Here is a 24,086-nt window from a genome sequence, read left to right as displayed (position 1 = left end):
GGATGGCAACAACCAGTCACAACTGTACAGAAATGGACACACCAGATCATGTCAACTTGGAATGTCATCCACTGGGAAACACAGAAATTATTCAAAGGCAGGTTTTAAGAACCAGATACTTCTATATTTCTAGTATATGTCTAAAGTAAAAGAGGTTCTTAATATTATAAAACTTCTCAGCACTGGTCTCATAAAAAGCAAGACATAACTATAATCAACAGCATGTACAGTATAAATGAGGAGGGTCTATAGCCAAGCCAAGGGAACAAGAAAGAAGCTCAACAGATGTATGAATACTCAGTGCATTAATGGCACTGTCAAGAGACACAAGCATAACAGGGCTGAGAGGAATAAGTGATATTTGGCAAAAAATGAAATAATTCTTTCTGATCTGCCACCATGCAACCTAGGGAGAGAGCGGATGGGGAGGAGGGGGAGGGGAGGGCGGCATAGCAACATGTTGCAAGATCCGAGAGAGTTGACCAATCTGGTACAGAGCTTATAACGAAACTAATCACACTCTTAAATGTGTGTATCTTCTGGAGACCAAGTTAATACACTATTAAACTGTACTTCAAGGATTAGTCATCATGCCAACAATGAAAGTAAAATGGTTGTAGTACGGGTATAGCATTAGCTAGTGTTACAGTAAATTCATGGTGGTGGCAGCGGTGATAATAGTTGAATAATTATTTTGCATAATTATACTCACTGAGCTTTGACACAACTATGTGTTAAGTAAGTGAAAACTGTGAGGTCTCTTCCTATTTTCACTAAAAATCTTATACTTTATTGCAGATATGTAGATGACATTTGTGTGCTTTACCAAGGTAGCAAAGACAACATTATCGACTGATAATTTCAAGGGAGGGCTCTAATTTGATCATGGATATTTATCATAACCATGCAACAACAGATTAAATTATTAGTGTATTATTGGTGTAGATTGAAACTAGTCTAATGTTCAAAAGCAAACTTACTTTTTAACTTTAAAAAATTAAATTTGCTTTCCTCTCTTATTTTGAGCCATTTTTTATTAAAATAGGACATTCTTTCAAAAATGCAAATATAAAAACAGACTTTAGTATCCGTAAAAAATCGGGACTATTTCTATGCCATCACACAGATGGCAAAAAAAAAAAAAAAAAAAAACATTTACAAGAGTAACAGTGTCCTTGGTTCAAATCTTAAAAATGAAGGCCACATACTGAAAATAAGTGCAAATTGAACCTAAGGGGCACAACCTGGACATCCTTGAGGTGAAAATCCACATATACTGATCTAAAAATCCATCTAAACTTGTTAACGAGCAAATGCTGGTTCTTCAGTATATTTGACTAACTGCTAATTGCTTAGGTTAACATTAGTTAGTTCTTGGTCAATTTTTGTTTTTATAATATGCTTGTCTGTGTCAGTTATGCACTTTACGGTACAATGTCACCATTGCTGATACTAGGGTATATATACAGTGTTCCTTAGTTTTTGCTATTGTTATTAAGGTGTGTCACCTTATTTGGCAGCTATCACCTTATTTTATCCATTCTGTCTATTTCCCCATACTTTTGTATAATGCAATATGCAAGCTTTGTCTATGTACATCTTTCTAAAACACATCAGATGACTAATGGGTTGTTCGAGCTCTTGCTCCTTCATACTATACTTAACTACAATAAAAAGCAGAAAACTGTTTTATTTATTTGTAAGCCTGTTAACTCTTTACAGGCACGTATGCCAAACATACACCGTCATTTCAATGTATTTCTGATGATTTCACATTTTAGTCTTACTATTGTTGCATATATTATAACATAATTTTGGTTTTAAATATATTTACATTTTTTTTACTTTGTTGTTATCATCTCTGCAATTAAATAAATTTATCCTTCTGCACTGATCTTTCAATCCCACCCCCTCTCCTATCCCTACTTTCAGTAACATATACTGTATTGTTTTAGCAATATGATATGAGCATTTATTTACACTGAAATGCCAAAGAAACTGGTATAGACATGCGTATTCAGATACAGAGATATGTAAACAGGCAGAATATGGCACTGCAGTCAGCAATCTCTATATAGGACAGCAAGTGTCTGGCACAGTTGTTTGAGTGGTTACTGCTGCTACAATGACAGGTTATCAAGATTTAAGTGAGTTTGAACTTAGCGTTACAGTTGGCGCATGAGCGATGGGACACAGCATCTCCAAGATAGCAATGAAGTGGGGATTTTCCTGTATGACCATTTCACGGGTGTACTGTGAATATCAGGAATCCGGTAGAACATCAAATCTCCAACATCGCTGCAGCTGGAAAAAGATCCTGCAAGAACGGCACTAACGACCACTGAAGACAATCATTCAATGTGACAAATGCAACCCTTCCGCAAATTGCTGCAGATGTCAATGCTGGGCCATCAACAAGTGTCAAGTGTGCAAACCATTCAACGAAACATCATCGGAGCTGAAGACCCACTCATGTACCCTAGATGACTGCATGAGGCAAAGCTTTACACCTCGCCTGGGGCCATCAACACTGACACTGGACTGTTGATGGCTGGAAACATGTTGCCTGGTCAGATGAGTCTCGTTTCAAACTGTATCATGATGACTAGACGTGTACAGGAACGGAGACAACCTCATGAACCCGTGGACCCTGCATCTCAGCAGAGGACTATTCAAGCTGGTGGAGGCTCTGTAATGGTGTGGGGCATCTGCAGTTGGAGTGATATGGTCCCCGATACGTGTAGATACGACTGACAGGTGAAACATAGGTAAGCATCCTGTCAGATCGCCTACATCCATTGATGTACATTAAGCATTCCGACGAACTTGGTCAATTCCAGCAGGACAATGTGACACCCCACATGCCCAGAACTGCTGCAGAGTGGCTTTGGGAACACACTTCTGAGTCTAAACACTACCGCTGGCCACCAAACTCCACAGACATGAATATTACTAAGCATATCTGAGATGCCTTGCAACATGCTGTTCAGAAGAGATTTCCACCCCCTCGTATTCTTATCAATATATGGACAACTCTGCAGGATTCATGGTGTCAGCTCCCTCCAGCACTACTTCAGACATTAGTCGAGTCAATGCCACACTGTGCTGTGGCACTTCTGTGTGCTTGCAGGGGTCCTACACAATATTAGGCAGGTTTACCAGATTCTTTGGCTCTTCAGTCTAGATTATGAACGTTATGAAACTTATAAACCCCATTTCACAATTCAGCGTCCTTTTTGGTATATTTTTATATTTTATCTGTGTTACTGTGCCTCATCATATGTAAGACCTTTCTTTTACATCTTCCTGTATATTTTTCACATACATTCAGCACTATGATAAAATACTGCTAGGGTCAGCAATAGACCACCTTGCTTTATTAGGCATTATGTCATAGCTTGTGCCCTCAGTTACATTTTGGAATGTGTCATATTCACATGAACCTGTACAGTCTGTAAGAAGTTCTTCTCCCTGACTCGGTATGTGTCTTTCATGCACTCTGCATTGTATTTTCTTGTTTGTCTTTCAGCTACCATTACTGGAGTACTCTTGATTTTTGTGCCTTTTCCCGATATTTTGAACATGGGTATATGTGAAACTCACCAATAAAGCAGCTGCCTTACATCTAGTGACTTAAATATTTATCCAGTGTCTATATCAGGAATGTTCAATATTTTAAATTTCATAATATGGGCATGTACTTTTTGCGTGACAACATGCACATCTTAAGGGGGGGGGGGGGATCAACATGCAGATTTAATTTTAACTTGTTATATAATTTAAAACTTGAAATTTAACGATCTATTATTTCTTCTTCAGAAAATGGAGTATCATGACTGAATAATAGAAGGGAAGATCGGGAAGGAACGCACAATAATTTGTTTCTTCTCTGGTACTGCAGCTGGAATGTTGTTTCACGACATTGCAGTTTGAAGCTTGCGCCAAGAGGGTATGTTGTTTCCACATGCAGCTCTAGCGACAGAAACGTTAACTATGAAACAAACATGGCACGCACGTTACTGTCATCAACTTGTGAAGATCAGTAAAGAGGTATTCAATATCAGTGGGCCAAAGGGCATAAACTGAGTGAAATTCACAGGGGCATGTAGGGCGTGCATGGGGAGGATTGCATGTACCATAGCAACGTCTCAAAGTGGCATGCTTTCTTTGAAGAGGATCACGCAAACCTTACTGATTCATCGTGCTCCAGGTGGCTGATAACAGCTGCAACTGTGCAGAGTGTCAAAGCCATTGAGGCAGCAATTTTGAACAACCAGCACATACAACCGCGAACCTTATAGCAGCAGTTCAACATTTCCTATGGTGCAGTGTATGATACTGAAATTTTGTATAGTTACTGCTTGCTGGCTGCCTAAGAACCTGACAAACAACCATAAGGGCCAGCAAATGATCACAATCTTAGATCACTAAACACATTAAGCTGCAGTAGGACAAAACTTTCTCAAAGAAATCATCACTGATGATGAGTTGTGGGCATACCACTATGTGCCTGAAACCAAGCAAGCCTCTATGGAGTGGAAACATGCTGGTTCCCCAGTATAAAAAAAATTCAGTGACTCAATCTGCTAGGAAAGTGCTTGTGACAGTGTTCTGAGATATGTATGGTGTGTTATTGGAGGACTTGGCTGAACATGGGCCCACTGTGAATGGTGCAGCCTACTTTGGTTAAGTTATTTTGTGCCCTTACTGACAAACACCACAACATTAATGCTGACAGTGTCAAACTTCTTCATGACAATTCTTGCCCTCATGTTGCTGCTCCTGTTCCTAAGAAAATCGCCAAATTTGGGTGTAACGTGCTCCAGCATCCACCATACAATCCGTATCTAGCACCACCTGACTTTCATTTGTTTGGCCCCACGAAGAAATTCCTGGTCAGCCAACGTCTTGTGACAGATGCAGAAGTGAAATCATCAGTCTGCAGAAGGCTATACTCCGACCGCATGGGCTTCTATAAACAATGCATATTGAAACTGGTACCGCGATGGGAGAACATTGGTGACTATGTAGCAAAAGATATAAGTCCATTCGCGATTTTTTTTTGTTTTCTTACCTATTAAACTTTTTTTAACATAGTTATTGTGCATTACTTTCTTATCTTCCCTTGTACATAGCAATGAAAGTTATATAAGTTTTGAAAACACATTCACACTCTCAGTTACTCACAAGACGCATACGCATGCGCACGCACACGCACACACAAAATATGGTACAGAAAATATACAATGATACTCAGAGATACGTAACAGCATCACTACAATAAAAATCTTTCGTTGGAAAATGATTTCATCAATGAATTTATTGCCACAACATTTATTTATGTTTGTTATGCCAGTGATTTTAACACAGGAAGTGGAAGGAGGAAGAAGAAGAAGAGGAAGAAGAAGACAAAAATTTGATTTAGTAGCAAATATCTGAAGGGAGATCATAGTTATCTCAGCAGTAAAATAACAGAACCAACTGCTACTGTAAGAGGAATATGTTACAGTATACATCAGTGGGCTTCACAAAATGACAGAAGTTGCAATTAAGAATAAAACTACCTTATCCAACTATTCAGCATAATTTTCTAGATAAGAATTCCACTGAAATCTTACACTCGGCAGATTATTTTAGTTTGTTACATATTCCATACTTCATTCATTCTGTATATTGCAATAATATAAAAAATTATAATAATATAAAAAATCAGTTTATGGGTATTTAACAAAGCATGTATTTAAATATGAGGTCATGCTAACCTCTTACACAGTAATACATACAGTAAACAGTGTTTAGTTTCATAACAGAAGCAAATATAACATTCCTTTGAACTGAATAAGTTACAAGTTACTAAACAAACATATTTCTCTGGAAGAGTTAGACTTTGTTGTCCAGCAGTAAATTGCATGCCTGGAAACCTACAGGTTGAGGTATTGAATCCCGGAATTATCAGTCTGCCTTTAACCCTACCTTCACCTTTTAATGATGTGACGATTCACGAGGAATGACACACAGTATGAAATTTATGTTAAACTGTAGAGCCCCTTTCTGAACTAGAAATTATTATTATTATTATTTTACTGCAAGACACCGAAGTTACTGAAAGTTAAATTTATGCTTGACTCTAGTTTTACCTTCAGTAAATTACATAGGCTGCTATGTTCACTTTGCTCTTTACAATGCATAAGTTTCGAGTGTTGCTTTACGTTCCTTCACAGCATGGAGCATTTATAAATTAATATTTACTACACTGAAACTGTCCTGAGCCATAGGTTATGGACCCAGGATTCATCATCCTGCTGTAATTAAATTAAATGTAGCACAGTTTACTAAAACAAAAATGTGTATTATTGAAATTTTACAATTCACACACAAATGAGAACATTGTGGGGTATCTTGGAGCTGACTAACAAGAAGAGAGAATTATAATAAGTGGCAGTTTGCAATGATGATGTATCTGCAACATGAATAACTGTGGGGAAATTGTGGCTGAAATGCAGATACGTGCTGCAAGAGCAAAAGTAATTTTATTCGTTCATCTGTCGGTTTACAGGTATGTCCAGAATATTGCATATGCAAAGGAACCATGGGCTAAACAGAGAAGTCTACGAAGATTCTGGGTTTCATATAGAATAGGCTTGCTGAGAACGCTTCTGACAACACAAGTACAAAGCTGCTCATCTGTTGAAAATGACACGTCAAAGATCATTTCTACTTGCAACAAGTTGCATGGTTTAAGTTCTTAAGTAAAGATAAATGGGACTGTTCCATTGCAAATGCTGAGCTCCCTGATGAGCACAAGCTAATGATTATGAATTTGGAAAATTCAAGTATTTCAACCAAGGGAGAATCAATTAAGAAACAGTCACTGAAAGAGGTAATGGGCGACATTTTCTGAAAATAATCATCTGGTACTGCAACTCTTCAGCTTAAAGTGTAGAATGACTGAAATCAAAGAAGTGTCAGAGCAAAGCCAAATGCCATTGGCTAAAGCAGCAGTAGCTGTGACACACTTCATGGCACCAGCATCAGGGAATGCCAATACAACACACTGCTACGTAAGACTCGTGCATCTACACATATTTCAAAGTGCTTGTACAAATTTAATTACTCACCCAAGGCAATGACCAGTTCAAAAGTTATTGCAGCCACAATGGGAATATACTGTAGAAAGAATTAATACACAAACTGATACTCTTACAAACAGTACTAAGAGAAGAATTAAAGTACAGGATGCACTGAGGCTCTCATATGTGTGATACTGTGAAGACTCTTGTTGTCACAGCATCTCTTGTCAATGGAATGCATGAATTAGATTGACTGCCAAATTGACCAGCTGAGGCAATGCTGATATTGTCACCAAATGATGCTGGCTGCGGCACCAACGATCTAATATAATGACGATTCTTTTTGGCCACAGGTAACAAGCATATAATGGCTGTCAACAACCAAGTGTAAAATATTAAGGAAATAAGCGGACCAGAGTTCCTTTCCAGCATGCTACCTCTCAAGCTGACAAGCCTATTGGAATTAGTTCATTCAGATGTGTGTGGATCAATGTATAATGCATCAATTGGAACAGCTAGGTACTTCCTGACTCTAATCCATAATTACTCAATAAAGGCTTTTGATCATTAGAACTTTTGAGAAACTTGTTGAAAACTGGAAAGAGGATTTGAAACTTACACAATGGAAACGAGGAGTTAAATGTAAAATTGACAAATTTTCTGAAAGAAGGAATCAGACAACTGTATCTCACAACTCACAACAAAATGATGTAATGAAATTGTCCTAACAAGACCATTCAAATCTAAGATACCGAAGAAGTTCTGCACAGAAGCAGTCTCCAGAGCAGAGCCTCTTTCCAACAGATCACTTACAAAGTCTCTGAACAAAATTATGCCTGAGGAAGTATGGTCAGGAAAGTTACCAGATCTTCACACCCAAGAATAGTTGGTAGCAAATAAAGTACATATCTAAATTTCAAAGGTCATTAGCAGGGGGGGGGGGGGGGGGGGACACTAAATTTCTACATGTGGGATACTGTGAAGAAAGTACACCATACAATTTATTTGAACCTAGTCATTGGAGGTTACTAAATTCAAAGGGAGTCTTTTTCAACGAGGAACTAGTTTAAAACGTTTCAGTAAAGTCAATCAATTCTTATCATCGAAAAGATCAGAACTATTTATTCCATTCACAAATGAATAAGAGGATGAAGTGACAGAAACAGGGTAACAAGATGTTAAATTCAAACCTGCTACTACTCAAATAAGTATAATTTACAAGACGTAACCACATATGAAAATAGAAAAGAAGAGTTCAGTCTTAACAAAAAGATGTTGAACCATTTAAGGAAATTCAGCTACTGAGAAGATTTTCCAGAATATCTAAACTTGGAAAAATGGATGAATATGTTTTTCATCATTCTAAAGAGTTACCTGATTCACATACATCAACACTGGTAGAAGCACTACAAATGTGAGAGTCTTGACAAATGACTGCAAGGAATACAAGAAGAATTACGACTGCACAGATAAAGCCAAACCCATATAAAGATGGTTCTCCCATTAAACAAAAGAATGATTAATACCAATATAGTTTTAAAACAAAGAAAGAATTACAAGGGAGCATTATGTTCTATAAAGACCACCTTGCCGTCAAAGGAGGTCAACAAAGAAAGGTTGAGATCAGGGGTGTCCAAACCACAGCCTACTCGCAGCCCAAAGACAGTTTCACTGCATGCCAAGAACTGAGCTCTATAACAAGGCCAGACAAAAAAAAAAGTGAGTCCACAAGATTCTGTTCATGTGAAGTCATAATAAACTGAATATTTTCAATTTGAAACTAATGTCCCATGATGGTCTTCTCTCATTGGTTCATCCCACATTCTGTTTTCCTCCAGAAGTTATTGTTAATGTTAAGCACATTATGTGCAGCCCAAAGGCACTTGTCTTCTTCCAATGTGGCCCAGGTAAGCTAAAAGGTTAGACAAATGGTTCAAATGGCTCTGAGCACTATGCGACTTAACTTCTGAGGTCATCAGTCGCCTAGAACTTAGAACTAATTAAACCTAACCAACCTAAGGACATCACACACATCCATGTCCGAGGCAGGATTCGAACCTGCGACTGTAGCGGTCGCTCGGTTCCAGACTGTAGCGCCCAGAGCCGCACGGCCACAACAGCTGGCAAAAGGTTAGACACCCCTTGTTTAAATTGTGATGAGCCCTATGAGCCAGTGATTAGGTACAACTCATTAAGATGTCTGTTAGGACTTGCTACAGAATTGCTGTGACAAGATAGTGATCATCTGACCATGAGTAATAGTTGCAATTTGGAAGCTTTTTTTTGGGATTCACATTTACCGCTGCGGTTTAAAAGAGACTATTAGCTCACTTGGTTAGACGATTTATCTGCAGAGCCATGGTTTAATCCCCGTATAGTCATAGATAAATAAATAGATATTTTTCGGCCTTTTATCACGTCTTCCACCTCTAATAATGATTAGTGTCAGTGACAATGCTCATTGCACAATGGTTTGGACTCCCTATAACAGAATAATTCAGTTCACTGGTTGAATGATGACACTCCAACATGTTGTTGTTGTTGTGGTCTTCAGTCCTGAGACTGGTTTGATGCAGCTCTCCATGCTACTCTATCCTGTGCAAGCTTTTTCATCTCCCAGTACCTACTGCAACCTACATCCTTCTGAATCTGCTTAGTGTATTGATCTCTTGGTCTCCCTCTACGATTTTTACCCTCCACGCTGCCCTCCAATGCTATATTTGTGATCCCTTGATGCCTCAAAACATGTCCTACTAACCTATCCCTTCTTCTAGTCAAGTTGTGCCACAAACTTCTCTTCTCCCCAATCCTATTCAATACCTCCTCATTAGTTACGTGATCTACCCACCTTATCTTCAGCATCCTTCTGTAGCACCACATTTCGAAAGCTTCTATTCTCTTCTTGTCCAAACTGGTTATCGTCCATGTTTCACTTCCATACATGGCTACACTCCATACAAATACTTTCAGAAACGACTTCCTGTCACTTAAATCTATACTCGATGTTAACAAATTTCTCTTCTTCAGAAACGATTTCCTTGCCATTGCCAGTCTACATTTTATATCCTCTCTACTTCGACCGTCATCAGTTATTTTGCTCCCCAAATAGCAAAACTCCTTTACTACTTTAAGTGTCTCATTTCCTAATCTAATACCCTCAACATCACCCGATTTAATTTGACTACATTCCATTATCCTCGTTTTGCTTTTGTTGATGTTCATCTTATAACCTCCTTTCAAGACACCGTCCATTCCGTTCAACTGCTCTTCCAAGTCCTTTGCTGTCTCTGACAGAATTACAATGTCATCGGCGAACCTCAAAGTTTTTACTTCTTCTCCATGAATTTTAATACCTACTCCGAACTTTTCTTTTGTTTCCTTTACTGCTTGCTCAATATACAGATTGAATAACATCGGGGAGAGGCTACAACCCTGTCTCACTCCTTTCCCAACCACTGCTTCCCTTTCATGCCCCTCGATTCTTATAACTGCCATCTGGTTTCTGTACAAATTGTAAATAGCCTTTCACTCCCTGTATTTTACCCCTGCCACCTTCAGAATTTGAAAGAGAGTATTCCAGTTAACGTTGTCAAAAGCTTTCTCTAAGTCTACAAATGCTAGAAATGTAGGTTTGCCTTTTCTTAATCTTTCTTCTAAGATAAGTCGTAAGGTTAGTATTGCCTCACGTGTTCCAACATTTCTACAGAATCCAAACTGATCTTCCCCGAGGTTCGCTTCTACCAGTTTTTCCATTCGTCTGTAAAGAATTCGCGTTAGTATTTTGCAGCTGTGACTTGTTAAACTGATAGTTCAGTAATTTTCACATCTGTCAACACCTGCTTTCTTTGGGATTGGAATTATTATATTCTTCTTGAAGTCTGAGGGAATTTCGCCTGTCTCATACATCTTGCTCACCAGATGGTAGAGTTTTGTCATGACTGGCTCTCCCAAGGCCATCAGTAGTTCTAATGGAATGTTGTCTACTCCCGGGGCCTTGTTTTGACTCAGGTCTTTTCAGTGCTCTCTCAAACTCTTCACGCAGTATCTTATCTCCCATTTCATCTTCATCTACATCCTCTTCCATTTCCATAATATTGTCCTCAAGTACATCGCCCTTGTATAAACCCTCTATATACTCCTTCCACCTTTCTGCCTTCCCTTCTTTGCTTAGAACTGGGTTGCCATCTGAGCTCTTGATATTCATACAAGTGGTTCTCTTCTCTCCAAAGGTCTCTTTAATTTTCCTGTATGCAGTATCTATCTTACCCCTAGTGAGGCAAGCCTCCACATCCTTACATTTGTCCTCTAGCCATCCCTGCTTAGCCATTTTGCATTTCCTGTCGATCTCATTTTTGAGACATTTGTATTCCTTTTTGCTTGCTTCATTTACTGCATTTTTATATTTTCTCCTTTCATCAATTAAATTCAATATTTCTTCTGTTACCCAAGGATTTCTATTAGCCCTCGTCTTTTTACCTACTTGATCCTCTGCTGCCTTCACTACTTCATCCCTCAGAGCTACCCATTCTTCTTCTACTGTATTTCTTTCCCCCATTCCTGTCAATTGTTCCCTTATGCTCTCCCTGAAACTCTGTACAACCTCTGGTTCTTTCAGTTTATCCAGGTCCCATCTCCTTAAATTCCCGCCTTTCTGCAGTTTCTTCAGTTTCAATCTGCAGTTCATAACCAATAGATTGTGGTCAGAATCCACATCTGCCCCTGGAAATGTCTTACAATTTAAAACCTGGTTCCTAAATCTCTGTCTTACCATTATGTAATCTATCTGATACCTTTTAGTATCTCCAGGATTCTTCCAGGTATACAACCTTCTTTCATGATTCTTGAACCAAGTGTTAGCTATGATTAAGTTATGCTCTGTGCAAAATTCTACAAGGCGGCTTCCTCTTTCATTACTTCCCCCCAATCCATATTCACCTACTATGTTTCCTTCTCTCCCTTTTCCTACTGACGAATTCCAGTCACCCATGACTATTAAATTTTCGTCTCCCTTCACTACCTGAATAATTTCTTTTATCTCGTCATACATTTCATCAATTTCTTCATCATCTGCAGAGCTAGTTGGCATATAAACTTGTACTACTGTAGTAGGCATGGGCTTTGTGTCTATCTTGGCCACAATAATGCGTTCACTATGCTGTTTGTAGTAGCTAACCCGCACTCCTATTTTTTTATTCATTATTAAACCTACTCCTGCATTACCCCTATTTGATTTTGTATTTATAACCCTGTAATCACCTGACCAAAAGTCTTGTTCCTCCTGCCACCGAACTTCACTAATTCCCACTATATCTAACTTTAACCTATCCATTTCCCTTTTTAAATTTTCTAACCTACCTGCCCGATTAAGGGATCTGGCATTCCACGCTCCGATCCGTAGAATGCCAGTTTTCTTTCTCCTGATAACGACGTCCTCTTGAGTAGTCCCCGCCCGGAGATCCAAATGGGGGACTATTTTACCTCCGGAATATTTTACCCAAGAGGACGCCATCATCATTTAATCATACAGTAAAGCTGCATGTCCTCGGGAGAAATTACGGCTGTAGTTTCCCCTTGCTTTCAGCCGTTCGCAGTACCAGCACAGCAAGGCCGTTTTGGTTAATGTTACAAGGCCAGATCAGTCAATCATCCAGACTGTTGCCCCTGCAACTACTGAAAAGGCTGCTGCCCCTCTTCAGGAACCACATGTTTGTCTGGCCTCTCAACAGATACCCTTCCGTTGTGGTTGCACCTACGGTACGGCCATCTGTATCGCTGAGGCACGCAAGCCTCCCCACCAACGGCAACATACTAATACCTAATAAAGAAAAGCGGTATTCAAACTGAGCTTTGGGATGAGGACAGGTTCCATAGAATGAAACAAAAATTGCTACTCATTCCTTATGAAAACATTCTTTATGGGTGGAGTTTCTGATGGTGCAGGAAGTGAGATCATTTTCCAATGTTATTCTGGACATGGCTGCCAATCAATGCCATGATATTAAACATTGCTTTTCAATTCTATGACTGGTCACACTCTGTTTTTACTTTACTTTTTTTTATTTCCATATGCAATAAGAGTATTATTCATGCATGGCTGTTTGTTATCTTCTGACCTGTGAATGACAAGCCACTTCAGGATACATACGTAGAAAAACTGCGGAGAGTACATTTTTCCATGTTAAGTGACAATATACTTTCCATCAGAGATGTAAAACTTGTCAATCCTTTGAATGGTTCTTTGCCTTCTTCTTCTTCTTCTTCTTCTTCTTCTTCTTCTTGGTTGGCTCTACAGTCCTTGAACCTTGGCCTCCTGTATCACCTGCCTCCATTCTTCTCTGTCCATCGCCTTCCTTCTCCAATTTCTTATTCCTATGCCGTTTAGATCTTCTTCCATTTTGTCCAGCCACATTTTCCTGGGCCTACCTCTTCTTCTCCCGTCAGGTTTTCCCATGAAAACTTTCTTGACACTCGGGGTTTCTGGCATTCTCTGTACATGTCCTGCCCCTCCTATTCTTCCCTGCTTAGTTTTAACAACATTTCCATCTGTTCAGTCTTTGTAGTTCTACATTTGTCCTTACTCACCAGCCATATTACTCTCTCACTGCTCCAAAAATCCTTCTAAGTATCTTTCTTTCCCATCTCAATAACTAGTTCTCCTCCTTTAATGTCAATAGCCAGCCTTCTGATCCATATATTACTATAGGTTTTAATATGTTCGTATATATTTTGATTTTTGTATTCTTACTAACATTTCTGGAATTAAATACATTCTGCAAGGCAACTATTTCCACTTGCTATCCTTTCTTGAATTTTTAATGCTACTTTATTGTCCTCCGTTATTACAGAATCTAAATATTTAAATGTTTCCACTCTTCCATATTCTTCCATATTATTTTTGCATTCAGGTCTCCCAAGTATTATTTTCACATTTTGCCTTTGAATTTTACCAATTTCTTCTTCGAATTTGGCATAAAATATATCCTTTGCATCTTCATCTGCTTCCTCCATGGGGACGTAGACATTCACTATTGTAATCAATGCCATGATATTAAACACTGCTTTTCAATTCTATGACTGGTCACACACTGTTTTTACTTTACTTTTTTATTTATTTCCATATGCAATAAGAGAATTATTCATACATTGCCTGTTTCAGCCACATAAAATTGTTATCTTCTGACCTGTGAATGACAAGCCGCTTAAGGATACACAAGTAGATAAACCGCTGAGAGTACATTTTTCCACATTAAGTGACAATATGCTTTCCCTCAGAGATGTAAAACTCATCAATCCTTTGAATGGTTATGGTTTTATAAAATGGCACAGAACTTCCTGGTACTTTGGGGGGGGGGGGGGATTCTTTGGCATACGGCAACAATTACACTGCACATAGTTCATGCCAAGTGATCTCAGCAGTCAATGATACTAGACATTCAGAACACTGGACACATGATGTAGTCAGCCAATAGCAACATCACTGTTAAGTAGTTAGAGCACACAAACAGGAAAAGTTAACAGTTTCAATTAATATACATACAGCATATCTACAAGAAAAGCTTATGTTTCACATATAATATTGGTCATCAAGAGATTTTTTTCCTTTTTCCCGAGGATGCAATTAGGTATGGTCCTAAGAACACAGCTTAAATTGCAGCAGTTGAATATTTCTGACCAGCACAGTTGTAAATTTCACTGCTGTGTACCAAACATTTCATGGGTTACCTGACTAAATACACATTTTATTGAGTGTTTTGACTTTTCCATTGAAAAGCAAATTACGCATGCAATTGCTCAAGAACTCGATTTGCGCTTTTCTATATTTGCACTTTTTGCTATCGTTATTACAAAATTTGTAATCTATGAAAGAACTGAAATAAATATGAAAACTAACCTTGAAACTTGGTCTTCTTTAATGTGTGTTACCCTTTAAGATTTGTCAGACACAAATGTGCCAGTATAATATTAAACAACAGCATAAATGGCTGGTCTTCTGGGACTGAAATTTTTCTACTTGGTTGGTCCTAAGCATTAAGTTTCGAATGAGAGTCTAATGCTCCATGATTTAATAAATACATCACATATTCTTACACATAACATAATACATTTCGCGTAAATGTAAATTTACTTTGATAGTAATGCTTCTCAAACCACCATTCGCAATATTTCCCGTGACCTGTTACAAATGTAACAGTCGTAACATCAAGCTCATTGAAATGAGGCCCACGAGAAAGACACTGGAAGCAGTTTGTTGTTACGAAGTATTGGATAATCTTTGACACATTTTACATTCGGCAGACACTTTTGTATGAGAGCTGTGTTTTGTTGTTGTAAATGGCTATTCTTTGCAACTAAAATTTTATTTTGGTGTTGTTCTCTCATTTATGTTTTACTGCTGCAGTATTATTCTGCAGTATTGGGCTAAAGTAAAATTCTCTATTACAGTTACCTGTTCTTACCAGTCAAAATTACAAAAATTTAATGAAAAACTCCCGAAAATCTAAAAAAATTCCCAGGTTTCCTGGTTGTTCTGAGGTGTATATATCCTGTGCTCCCATGCCTCACAAAAGAATAAATCAGTACAACATAAAAGTGAATAACACAAACATCTCATAAAATGTATCTTCACTGATATTTAAAATCCTAAAAACCAGTGCGCGTGCACACACACACACACACACACACACACACACACACACCCCAAGGCCAGTTGGATAGCTTGCCTTGAAGGAACAAGAGGTGCTCAAAGCAGCTCAGGGCCACATTGATGATTAGCAATGACTTGTTTGAAGAGAAACGGAGAGGATTGGGGTGTATTCACATGTAATCACCATTCGATAATCTCTGCTGTTGCAGCGTACAAAACATTGTCAATATAAGTAACTAACACAACAGTACTGCTGAGGTGGTACACAATATCCCATCTTGTATAACTGTTACAACCGATTATTTCACTTGTGTGGCTTTCCTGTGTGGGTGTAACAAACTTGAACTGCACTCTCCATAAGCTGATGGAAACTTCGCTTTGTCCACATATAGCAGTGTGCAGGTACATTTCACACTAAACTGTAGGTATCTGCTATACTGTGGTTAGAGTAGCCTTGGTGAGTCGAAGACAAATCTCTTTCCAACTCCACAACCAAATTATATGGGTCTACCAGTAACCATTATCACAGGGTTTCTACTTTCTTTGATTCAAATCAATTTCCTGGTAATAAAAAGTGGGTGCTAAATCTGGTTTCTGTTGTTTTGTGTTTGGATATGTCATCCTCCAGGTGTTGTTCTTGTTAAATTACTCTTCGCTTCAGTTTTTCTTTCATTAATTGCCAACTGCATATGAAATTCAAGATTTGTATCCCCCCCCCCCCCCCCCCAAAAAAAAGGAAAGGAAAGTTTAGGGTGAACATACTCTTTTAATACAGTTTAGAGTTCTTCACTGATATTTTGAAATTTGTTCATAGATATGTTTTGTGTTGGTTTACTGTCATTAGAAACAGACACAACCTTTCATTGCCTTTTCCTTTATCTTCCAACAGTAAGCGCTCATAAAAAAAATGGCGTACAAACAAATAATTGACACTGAAATCAATTATAAAAATATATGTATGATTACAAAGTTAATCATTTCGAGTAGGTGTTAAACTAAATGATAAAGCAAAAAGAATGGCGGAAACTGTGTTCCCCAGTCACTGGCCATGATAATCTTCATCTCAGTGCAGCCCAGTTCCATAAACAATGACAAAATAAGAAAGGCCACCCCTAACTGAGCTGTTGTGAATTTTGACTTACAGCAGGAAAATCACAGTATTATTGCACCATTTCATTTCATACAACTTGTGTACATATGTGTTGCATAGATTTAGGACTTTTTTACATGTTCATTCTGTTTATAATGTTAGTTCCATTTCAAAAGTATGTGTTATTCACATTCATGACTGTTTTGTGAGTGGTTCAATTTCTAATGTTGAAAAAAATTGGCACTAATGATTGGTCCTATATCTTTGTGCAGAAATACACTTACTCCATCGTATGACCTTGATCTGTGAAGAGAACCTCATGTCTGAAGTGTGTGTATGAAAAATAAAATGTGAGTTGTATAAATCTATGTCTGTAACTTAAAAAAAAAAAAACAAACATTGAAGAGACTTCTTGAAGGATTATATTGCAATAAGAACTATATGTCCCACCTTATTCTTAATAGTCAGTGGTTATAGAAAATAATAATACCTACCTAATAATAGCAGATAATAATACCTTAAAGCATAATTCCATCTCAAATGAAATGACAGTTGTACAGTTGGTACAGTGCAGATTAAACATCAAAGGAGTACTAATACAATGACTCCTACTAGCTGCCTGTAAAATTAATCAGTTCTAGTAAAGCACCTCCATCACTACATAATTTCATTCACATAGGTCGGGGAGGGGTGGTGCGACATAATGCACTAAATTTCAATGCATTAACAAAAATTTACAGTTGGGTATTGCTGCAAATCAATGAAATTGAAAAATATGAAGCAAAATACTAGACAAGCAAAACAATTATCCAGCAGAGTAAATGGACTCAAGGCAAAAGATATACTCATAAGTGCTAATGTACTGACCGATTACCAGGGCTAGAGAAGATATTTTGAAGAATTCTAATGAGACATACGAGGCCTGGTGTCAGTGCAATGTTTTGTCAACCCAGACCAACAATAAAACAAATTACATGTCATAATCAAAACTATAAATTCATTTCCACTCAATGTAACAAGTTCTTTCCTTCTCTCCCCACTGTTTTGGACCTGGAGGCCATTTTAATCATGTGTGTTCCTACACAACGTATATTATCAACTCTGTGACCTCCTTTTTTGCTCCACACAGCTTTTTTTTCTTTACTAGTATGATACTGTTAAGTTTTGGCAGAATACAGATTATGGAAGGAGTAAATGTATAGCAATTCATCATATAGTTCAGATATTGAGTGGTCAAGAGGAACAGAAAACACACACACACACACACACACACACACACACACAAACACACACAAAACAAACAAACTATAGTGGGAAAACTGGTTACATTGTGATTGAATAACGATTTAACAGTGTGTTTCCAGGTTTTCTGCCGAGTTGTTATTTCCATTTTATTCACAATATTCCCACAACTGACCAAGCCATCTTCAAGTGCTGCAAGTTCTGGTATTATGGGAACTCGAGCTTTGTCTCAGTGGTGCAGTATGACTAGTGTAAGTTGTTACGTTGGGGTGAATTTGGTGACAGCCCTACTCCACGTAACACCTCCCATGCCTGTTGGGCTGCAATGCTGGGATAATTTAGCCATGCATGTATATGTGTGCGGTGTTGCTAGTCAGCTTCAGGGAAGAACATTGAAATCCTAGCAATTATTTCTGTGTTCTTTATGTCTCTCTTGAACCTCAATGCCTCAGCTGTATGATGAGTGGTTACTTTTACTCCTTCCATGATTTATTTCTCTATTGGCTTTCTCATGAAATAAAATCACAAATTAGTTTCTAACTTACTGCTGCAATAGATATGAAAGAAATCTAACGAAGGCTTAGAGTGGGGGATGATAAAGCTTTTGGTGCACTATTCAACAGAGTTCCAGAAAAGACTGTGAATCGGCACGATTAGGAACAGTGTTTAATCAATCAGATGTTCTAAATCCATAGCCATCATATTCCATTCCTCCTCCCCCCACCCCCAATGCTGATTCCGTCATACCTACCCTCTCTTTGTAGTGTGGATAGTTCTGTGGCTGGATCCTCTGTTGCTTCTAATGCTTCTTCTTCATCAAGTGTTCTTTCATCATCATAATCATCCACCATCATCTCCACAGTTGGTGTAAACTCAGTGTCGAGTGCAACCAGGCTGGGTGCAGTCTTCTGCCCTGGAATATAACCATACTTCTCCCTTGCATTGCACTGAAGCTGACATGAAGCCTACTTCAAAAACAATTCATGCACCACAGGAAAATTTTCTAAATATGCCACTATGTGCGAATGAAAGCTCTGACACCTGGGAAGTTATATGAATAAGGTTAAGCTTGAGGACAATGGTAATCAATCATTGCAGAAGAATGTGTCTTTTAAAATATAAAAAGATGTAATGGCTTCACAGTTAATATTCTTACAACACATAGATAAAATGCAGTCAACCAAGACTGAAGAAGTACAGTGCTATAATCTAATCAAAACCATCCACCAGACAATGCAGCAATGTGTAAATTATGAAAAATGTTTATACAGGAAGGAGGAAAGCATTTATAATAAAATCAGGAGCATGTAAGAGTATAACAACTAATAATTAGTTCTAAATTTGTACACTACAGACAAAACTACACCAGCCACTGAAAAACAGGCCTCATATAGTAGCAGGTTTATTTGCATTTAATTTATAAATAATTCAGGGCATTTCCATACTGCATAAATGTTTTTAGGTTTGATTGTTAACACTAATGCTGATGCTGAGCTACCTTCAGGGAAAAATCATACGGTGGAGTTTCAAAATGAGTTGGAACATAGAAATGACAGACTTTAACATGAGGAAACAAGATAAATACACAGAATTGAAATATATTTCTGCTTTCAAATTAAACTGAACTGATTGGTGAAGTTGCTGGCTGGTTTTTGTTCCCCATCCAGAGAAGTATAATTGTAGTTAAACACCAAATGGCATTATGATCCAGTGGTGAAACAGCAAGAGGTATTACAATGGTATTATGTGCAGGATAGTAAGGTGTATGAATTATTGTTACCAAATTCAAATTTAATTAGTGCAATTGGTTATGTTGTGTGTGTGTGTGTGTGTGTGTGTGTGTGTGTGTGTGTGTGACGGAGGGGAGTGGGGGGGGGGGGGGTAGAGGAAGTAAACTGGTGTGTGTGTGTGTGAGACGGAGGGGAGTAGGTGGGGGGGGGGGGGGTAGAAGAAGTAAACTGGATATCAAAATAGAAGACTAAATACATGTTGAGAAATTATAGTTACAATGTTGACAAACGTCAGCACTGAGATGCTTAAAGCCATTTCAGAAACTATATGTATATATGCATTTTGTCTCCTCTGCACTAATCTCAGTCACTACTACTTGTGAATTCTTACGATACCAGTAGTTTCTGGTATATGTATGGCATAAGCCACACAATGCACAGATAAGCAGTTTCATTTAACAAGTAGCACATAAAAATAATTCTCTGTTATTAAATGTCATCAAATTGTCCTTGAAATGTTAGGAAATAACTCAAAAAAAAAAAAAAAAAAAAAGTGTGATTACAGACACAGAAAAAAGTGATAAAAATAATTGAAGCGTTGAAAAGGGAAAGCATGGACATCACAAAAGTTGTATTTCCATTACAGGAGAAGTGAAAAACATATGTAGATGTGTCAAAAGGAGTTTATAAACTACTTGTGAAACCAACTCGTATGCCACAAACACATGAAACTTTTCTCAGCATCATCAATAGGCAGACACAGGTGTTTTATTGAACAACTGCCTGCTATAAAAATATCAGAATGGTTCAACATCACTATGAATATCCCTTGCTGCATCTTCATAATAAGTGTTTCATGGCTTTCTATGCTTTTCATCTTCTCTGCTTACTTCCTTTTCGATTACTATTTGGTCACAAGTCACACAAATATCTGAACAGGAGCAATAAAATGAAAGCTTCTTGAAGTGTTTTCTGAAAACCTGACAATAAAATCAGTGATCAATGCTCATTGTGGGAAAAGCTAGCTAAAATATGTTTTGAAAAATAACTTTCTATGTCAGCAAAGACAAAAAGTGATCTTTGATTAATTCAGCATCATATACTTGTGTCCATGAGGCTGATGGTTCATTTGCAATTGTCTCCTTTCTATTGGCACATGATCTATTTTTTTATGCCTCGACACTTAAAGTGATGGTTGCAAGGCCTTTACCCTTGCTACTATGAACAACTACAGAAACTAAACCATCTCATCTAATAACTTACTGGCTCTACCATGCTGCTGGCATGGATCCTCACTATGTTTCCACAGAAAAACTGACCTTTTCTTTGCTCCAGTAACTTAGATTCTTTCCTATCTCAATACCTCAATTACGGATAAATCCTATGATTATGATAATTTATGTCATATCCTTAACAGCAACTGTAAAATGTATGAGCACAAATGGTTTGAGGTTTAGGAAATTTACTTTTTTAATACTAATGCTTCTGTGTCCACTGTCAAATAACTGTTTTTCTGGAGGACATATTCTATGGAGGATAGTCCATTTATAATATCACCAGCACTGAAGGAATGTTCACTGAGAGATAAAATGTGATGTATTTTCAGGTAACCGAAGCCTGGTTCATGAAGCAACAAAAGTATGCGAAAGTGTAACGAGAATGGTGGCCTTTTCATGGGTTAATTTAATTTATAATGATGATGCTTTCACCTATTCAACACTGTCCAATTCCAATCTGTCTCAGATTAAAAAATCATATTGAGTGAATGAGCCTAAAACATTTAACAGGTACCTTTTTACACAATTAAAATTATAGTTTAAAAATAAATATATAAAACAAAGAAGAAAAATATAGCAGTCTCAACTGACAGTTACTTGGATAAGGACACTACAAGTTTTCTGCAAATAAATGGTTGGCTGACCACCAATATAAAATGAAGGAAGAAGCCAGCCACTCAAACATTAAAACCTGCTGCTTAACAACTAAGAAAAGAGTCTCGTTCCCTCATAACATTGGGCACGCATCCAATTGTCACTTAAGAGTAGAGCAATGCTGCCAGTCAAACCTTTTAATGTCCTAGTATCTGCACACAAGCACCAGTCAGTCAAAATATGGAACACTGTCATAATGGTGTCACATGCAATGCATTTAGCAGGTGGCAATGCATTCAGCAGGCTCACCATGACGGAGGAGGATGCCATGTATTGAAGCGCACTACCCTTCAGGAATGCAAACTAGGATTTTCACGTGTTTGCAGTTACTTTCTTTCCAAACATATCCACAACCGTTAATGTCAGCAGCAGATGCACCTCATACGAAGTCACAGAAATCTCACTGCACACCTACTTGGCTGCTGCATCTGTGATCTCATTAGTAGCAATTTGGCATGCCCTATTATCAAACAAAATTATACCTCTTTTGCTTATGTTCTTAAAGGACATCAGTAATACTTTTCACTTAGCATATCCAGGACTAAAAGAGAATCAGCAAATTTATTTTAAAGGGATTTGTTTACTGTTTTGTAAAACACTGCATCAGTCACAGTGCAGCACCACTGAGAATGCTGTTCTCAAACAAAGGAAGATTTAGTTGGCATTTGCGAGTAGCTGAAAATCACCCTAATTACTGTCAAGTGATTGGAATCTGTGAAAGGGTGAGTCAGGAGAGCTCTCGCGAGTTGTGCACCAGAGATAACAAATGTACCTTAAGTGTTACCCTCTCCTGTAGATCCTCTCTCTTCTACAGGAAGTACAGGATTTATCACTACTTGTACACTTGACTACCAGTGGCATGTCAGTGGTAGGGTTAGGTGCCCTGTACAGAGGAGACAGAGACTGAGGAGAACTCAGAGTGTTATACTGACCTCTCTAACCAACAAATCCGAGGTGTGTCTTTCACTGAAACCAAGACTGAGACAGGGGAGACACTTCACCCACTGGGAAACCTTCCATGTCCTACATCAAGAGGAGGCAAATGTAAGAGCTAGGGTTCTATTAATCATTGGAAATTCAAACACAGCAAGTTATGGTAGCCCTTAGGGAAATGTTCCGGGAAAATCAGGAATACAGAAATACAAGTCGCTGAGGAATGAAATAAATAGGAAGTGCAGGGAAGCTACGACGAAATGGCTGCAGGAAAAATGTGAAGACATCGGAAAATATATGATTGTCGGAAGGACAGACTCAGCATACAGGAAAGTCAAAACAACCTTTGGTGACATTAAAAGCAACGGTGGTAACATTAAGAGTGCAACGGGAATTCCACTGTTAAATGCAGAGGAGAGAGCAGATAGGTGGAAAGAATACATTGAAAGCTTCTATGAGGGCGAAGATTTGTCTGATGTGATAGAAGAAGAAGAAACAGAAGTCGATTTAGAAGAGATAGGGGATCCAGTATTAGAATCGGAATTTAAGAGAGCTTTGGAGGACTTACGGTCAAATAAGGCAGGAGGGATAGATAACATTCCATCAGAATTTCTAAAATCATTGGGGGAAGTGGCAACAAAACGACTATTCACGTTGGTGTGTAGAATATATGATTCTGGCAATATACTATCTGACTTTCGAAAAAGCATCATGCACACAATTCCGAAGACAGCAAGAGCTGACAAGTGCGAGAATTGTCACACAATCAGCTTAACAGCTCATGCATCGAAGCTGCTTACAAGAATAATATACAGAAGAATGGAAAAGAAAATTGAGAATGCACTAGGTGACGATCAGTTTGGCTTTAGGAAAAGTAAAGGGACGAGAGAGGCAATTCTGACGTTACGGCTAATAATGGAAGCAAGGCTAAAGAAAAATCAAGACACTTTCAAAGGATTTGTCAACCTGGAAAAAGCATTCGACAATATAAAATGGTGCAAGCTGTTCCGAGATTCTGAAAAAAGTAGGGGTAAGCTATAGGGAGAGACGGGTCATATACAATATGTACAACAACCAAGAGGGAATAATAAGAGTGGACGATCAAGAATGAAGTGCTCCTATTAAGAAGGGTGTAAGACAAGGCTGTAGCCTTTCGCCCCTACTCTTCAATCTGTACATCGAGGAAGCAATGATGGAAATAAAAGAAAGGTTCAGGAGTGGAATTAAAATACAAGGTGAAAGGATATCAATGATACGATTCGTTGATGACATTGCTATCCTGAGTGAAAGTGAAGAAGAATTAAATGATCTGCTGAACGGAATGAACAGTCTAATGAGTACACAGTATGGTTTGAGAGTAAATCGGAGAAAGACGAAGGTAATGAGAAGTAGTAGAAATGAGAACAGTGAGAAACTTAACATCAGGATTGATGGTCACGAAGTCAA

The 24,086-nt window shown here is 38.1% G+C and overlaps 1 protein-coding gene across 6 annotated transcripts in view; it reads right to left on the bottom strand.

Annotated features, from left to right (window-relative positions):
• LOC126481408 (mesoderm induction early response protein 1) overlaps positions 1 to 24,086 on the bottom strand; it is a 205,221-nt gene that overhangs the window by 104,478 nt on the left and 76,657 nt on the right. For 2 of the 6 annotated variants that reach the window (XM_050105137.1, XM_050105139.1), the window contains exon 3: positions 18,798 to 18,959. The exons of 3 other annotated variants lie outside the window; for them this stretch is intronic. In XM_050105137.1, the coding sequence (XP_049961094.1) occupies positions 18,798 to 18,959 (162 nt within the window). Of the gene's footprint in view, positions 1 to 18,797; positions 18,960 to 21,956; positions 22,155 to 24,086 lie in introns of those variants that run through there. One more of the 6 variants, XM_050105140.1, reaches the window with a different exon arrangement.

This window comes from Schistocerca serialis, chromosome 5 (genome assembly GCF_023864345.2).
Source record: "Schistocerca serialis cubense isolate TAMUIC-IGC-003099 chromosome 5, iqSchSeri2.2, whole genome shotgun sequence".
NCBI classification, from domain to species: Eukaryota; Metazoa; Arthropoda; class Insecta; order Orthoptera; family Acrididae; genus Schistocerca; species Schistocerca serialis.
Note: the sequence above shows the minus strand (reverse complement) of the source record. Positions and strands in the feature narration are given on the sequence as shown.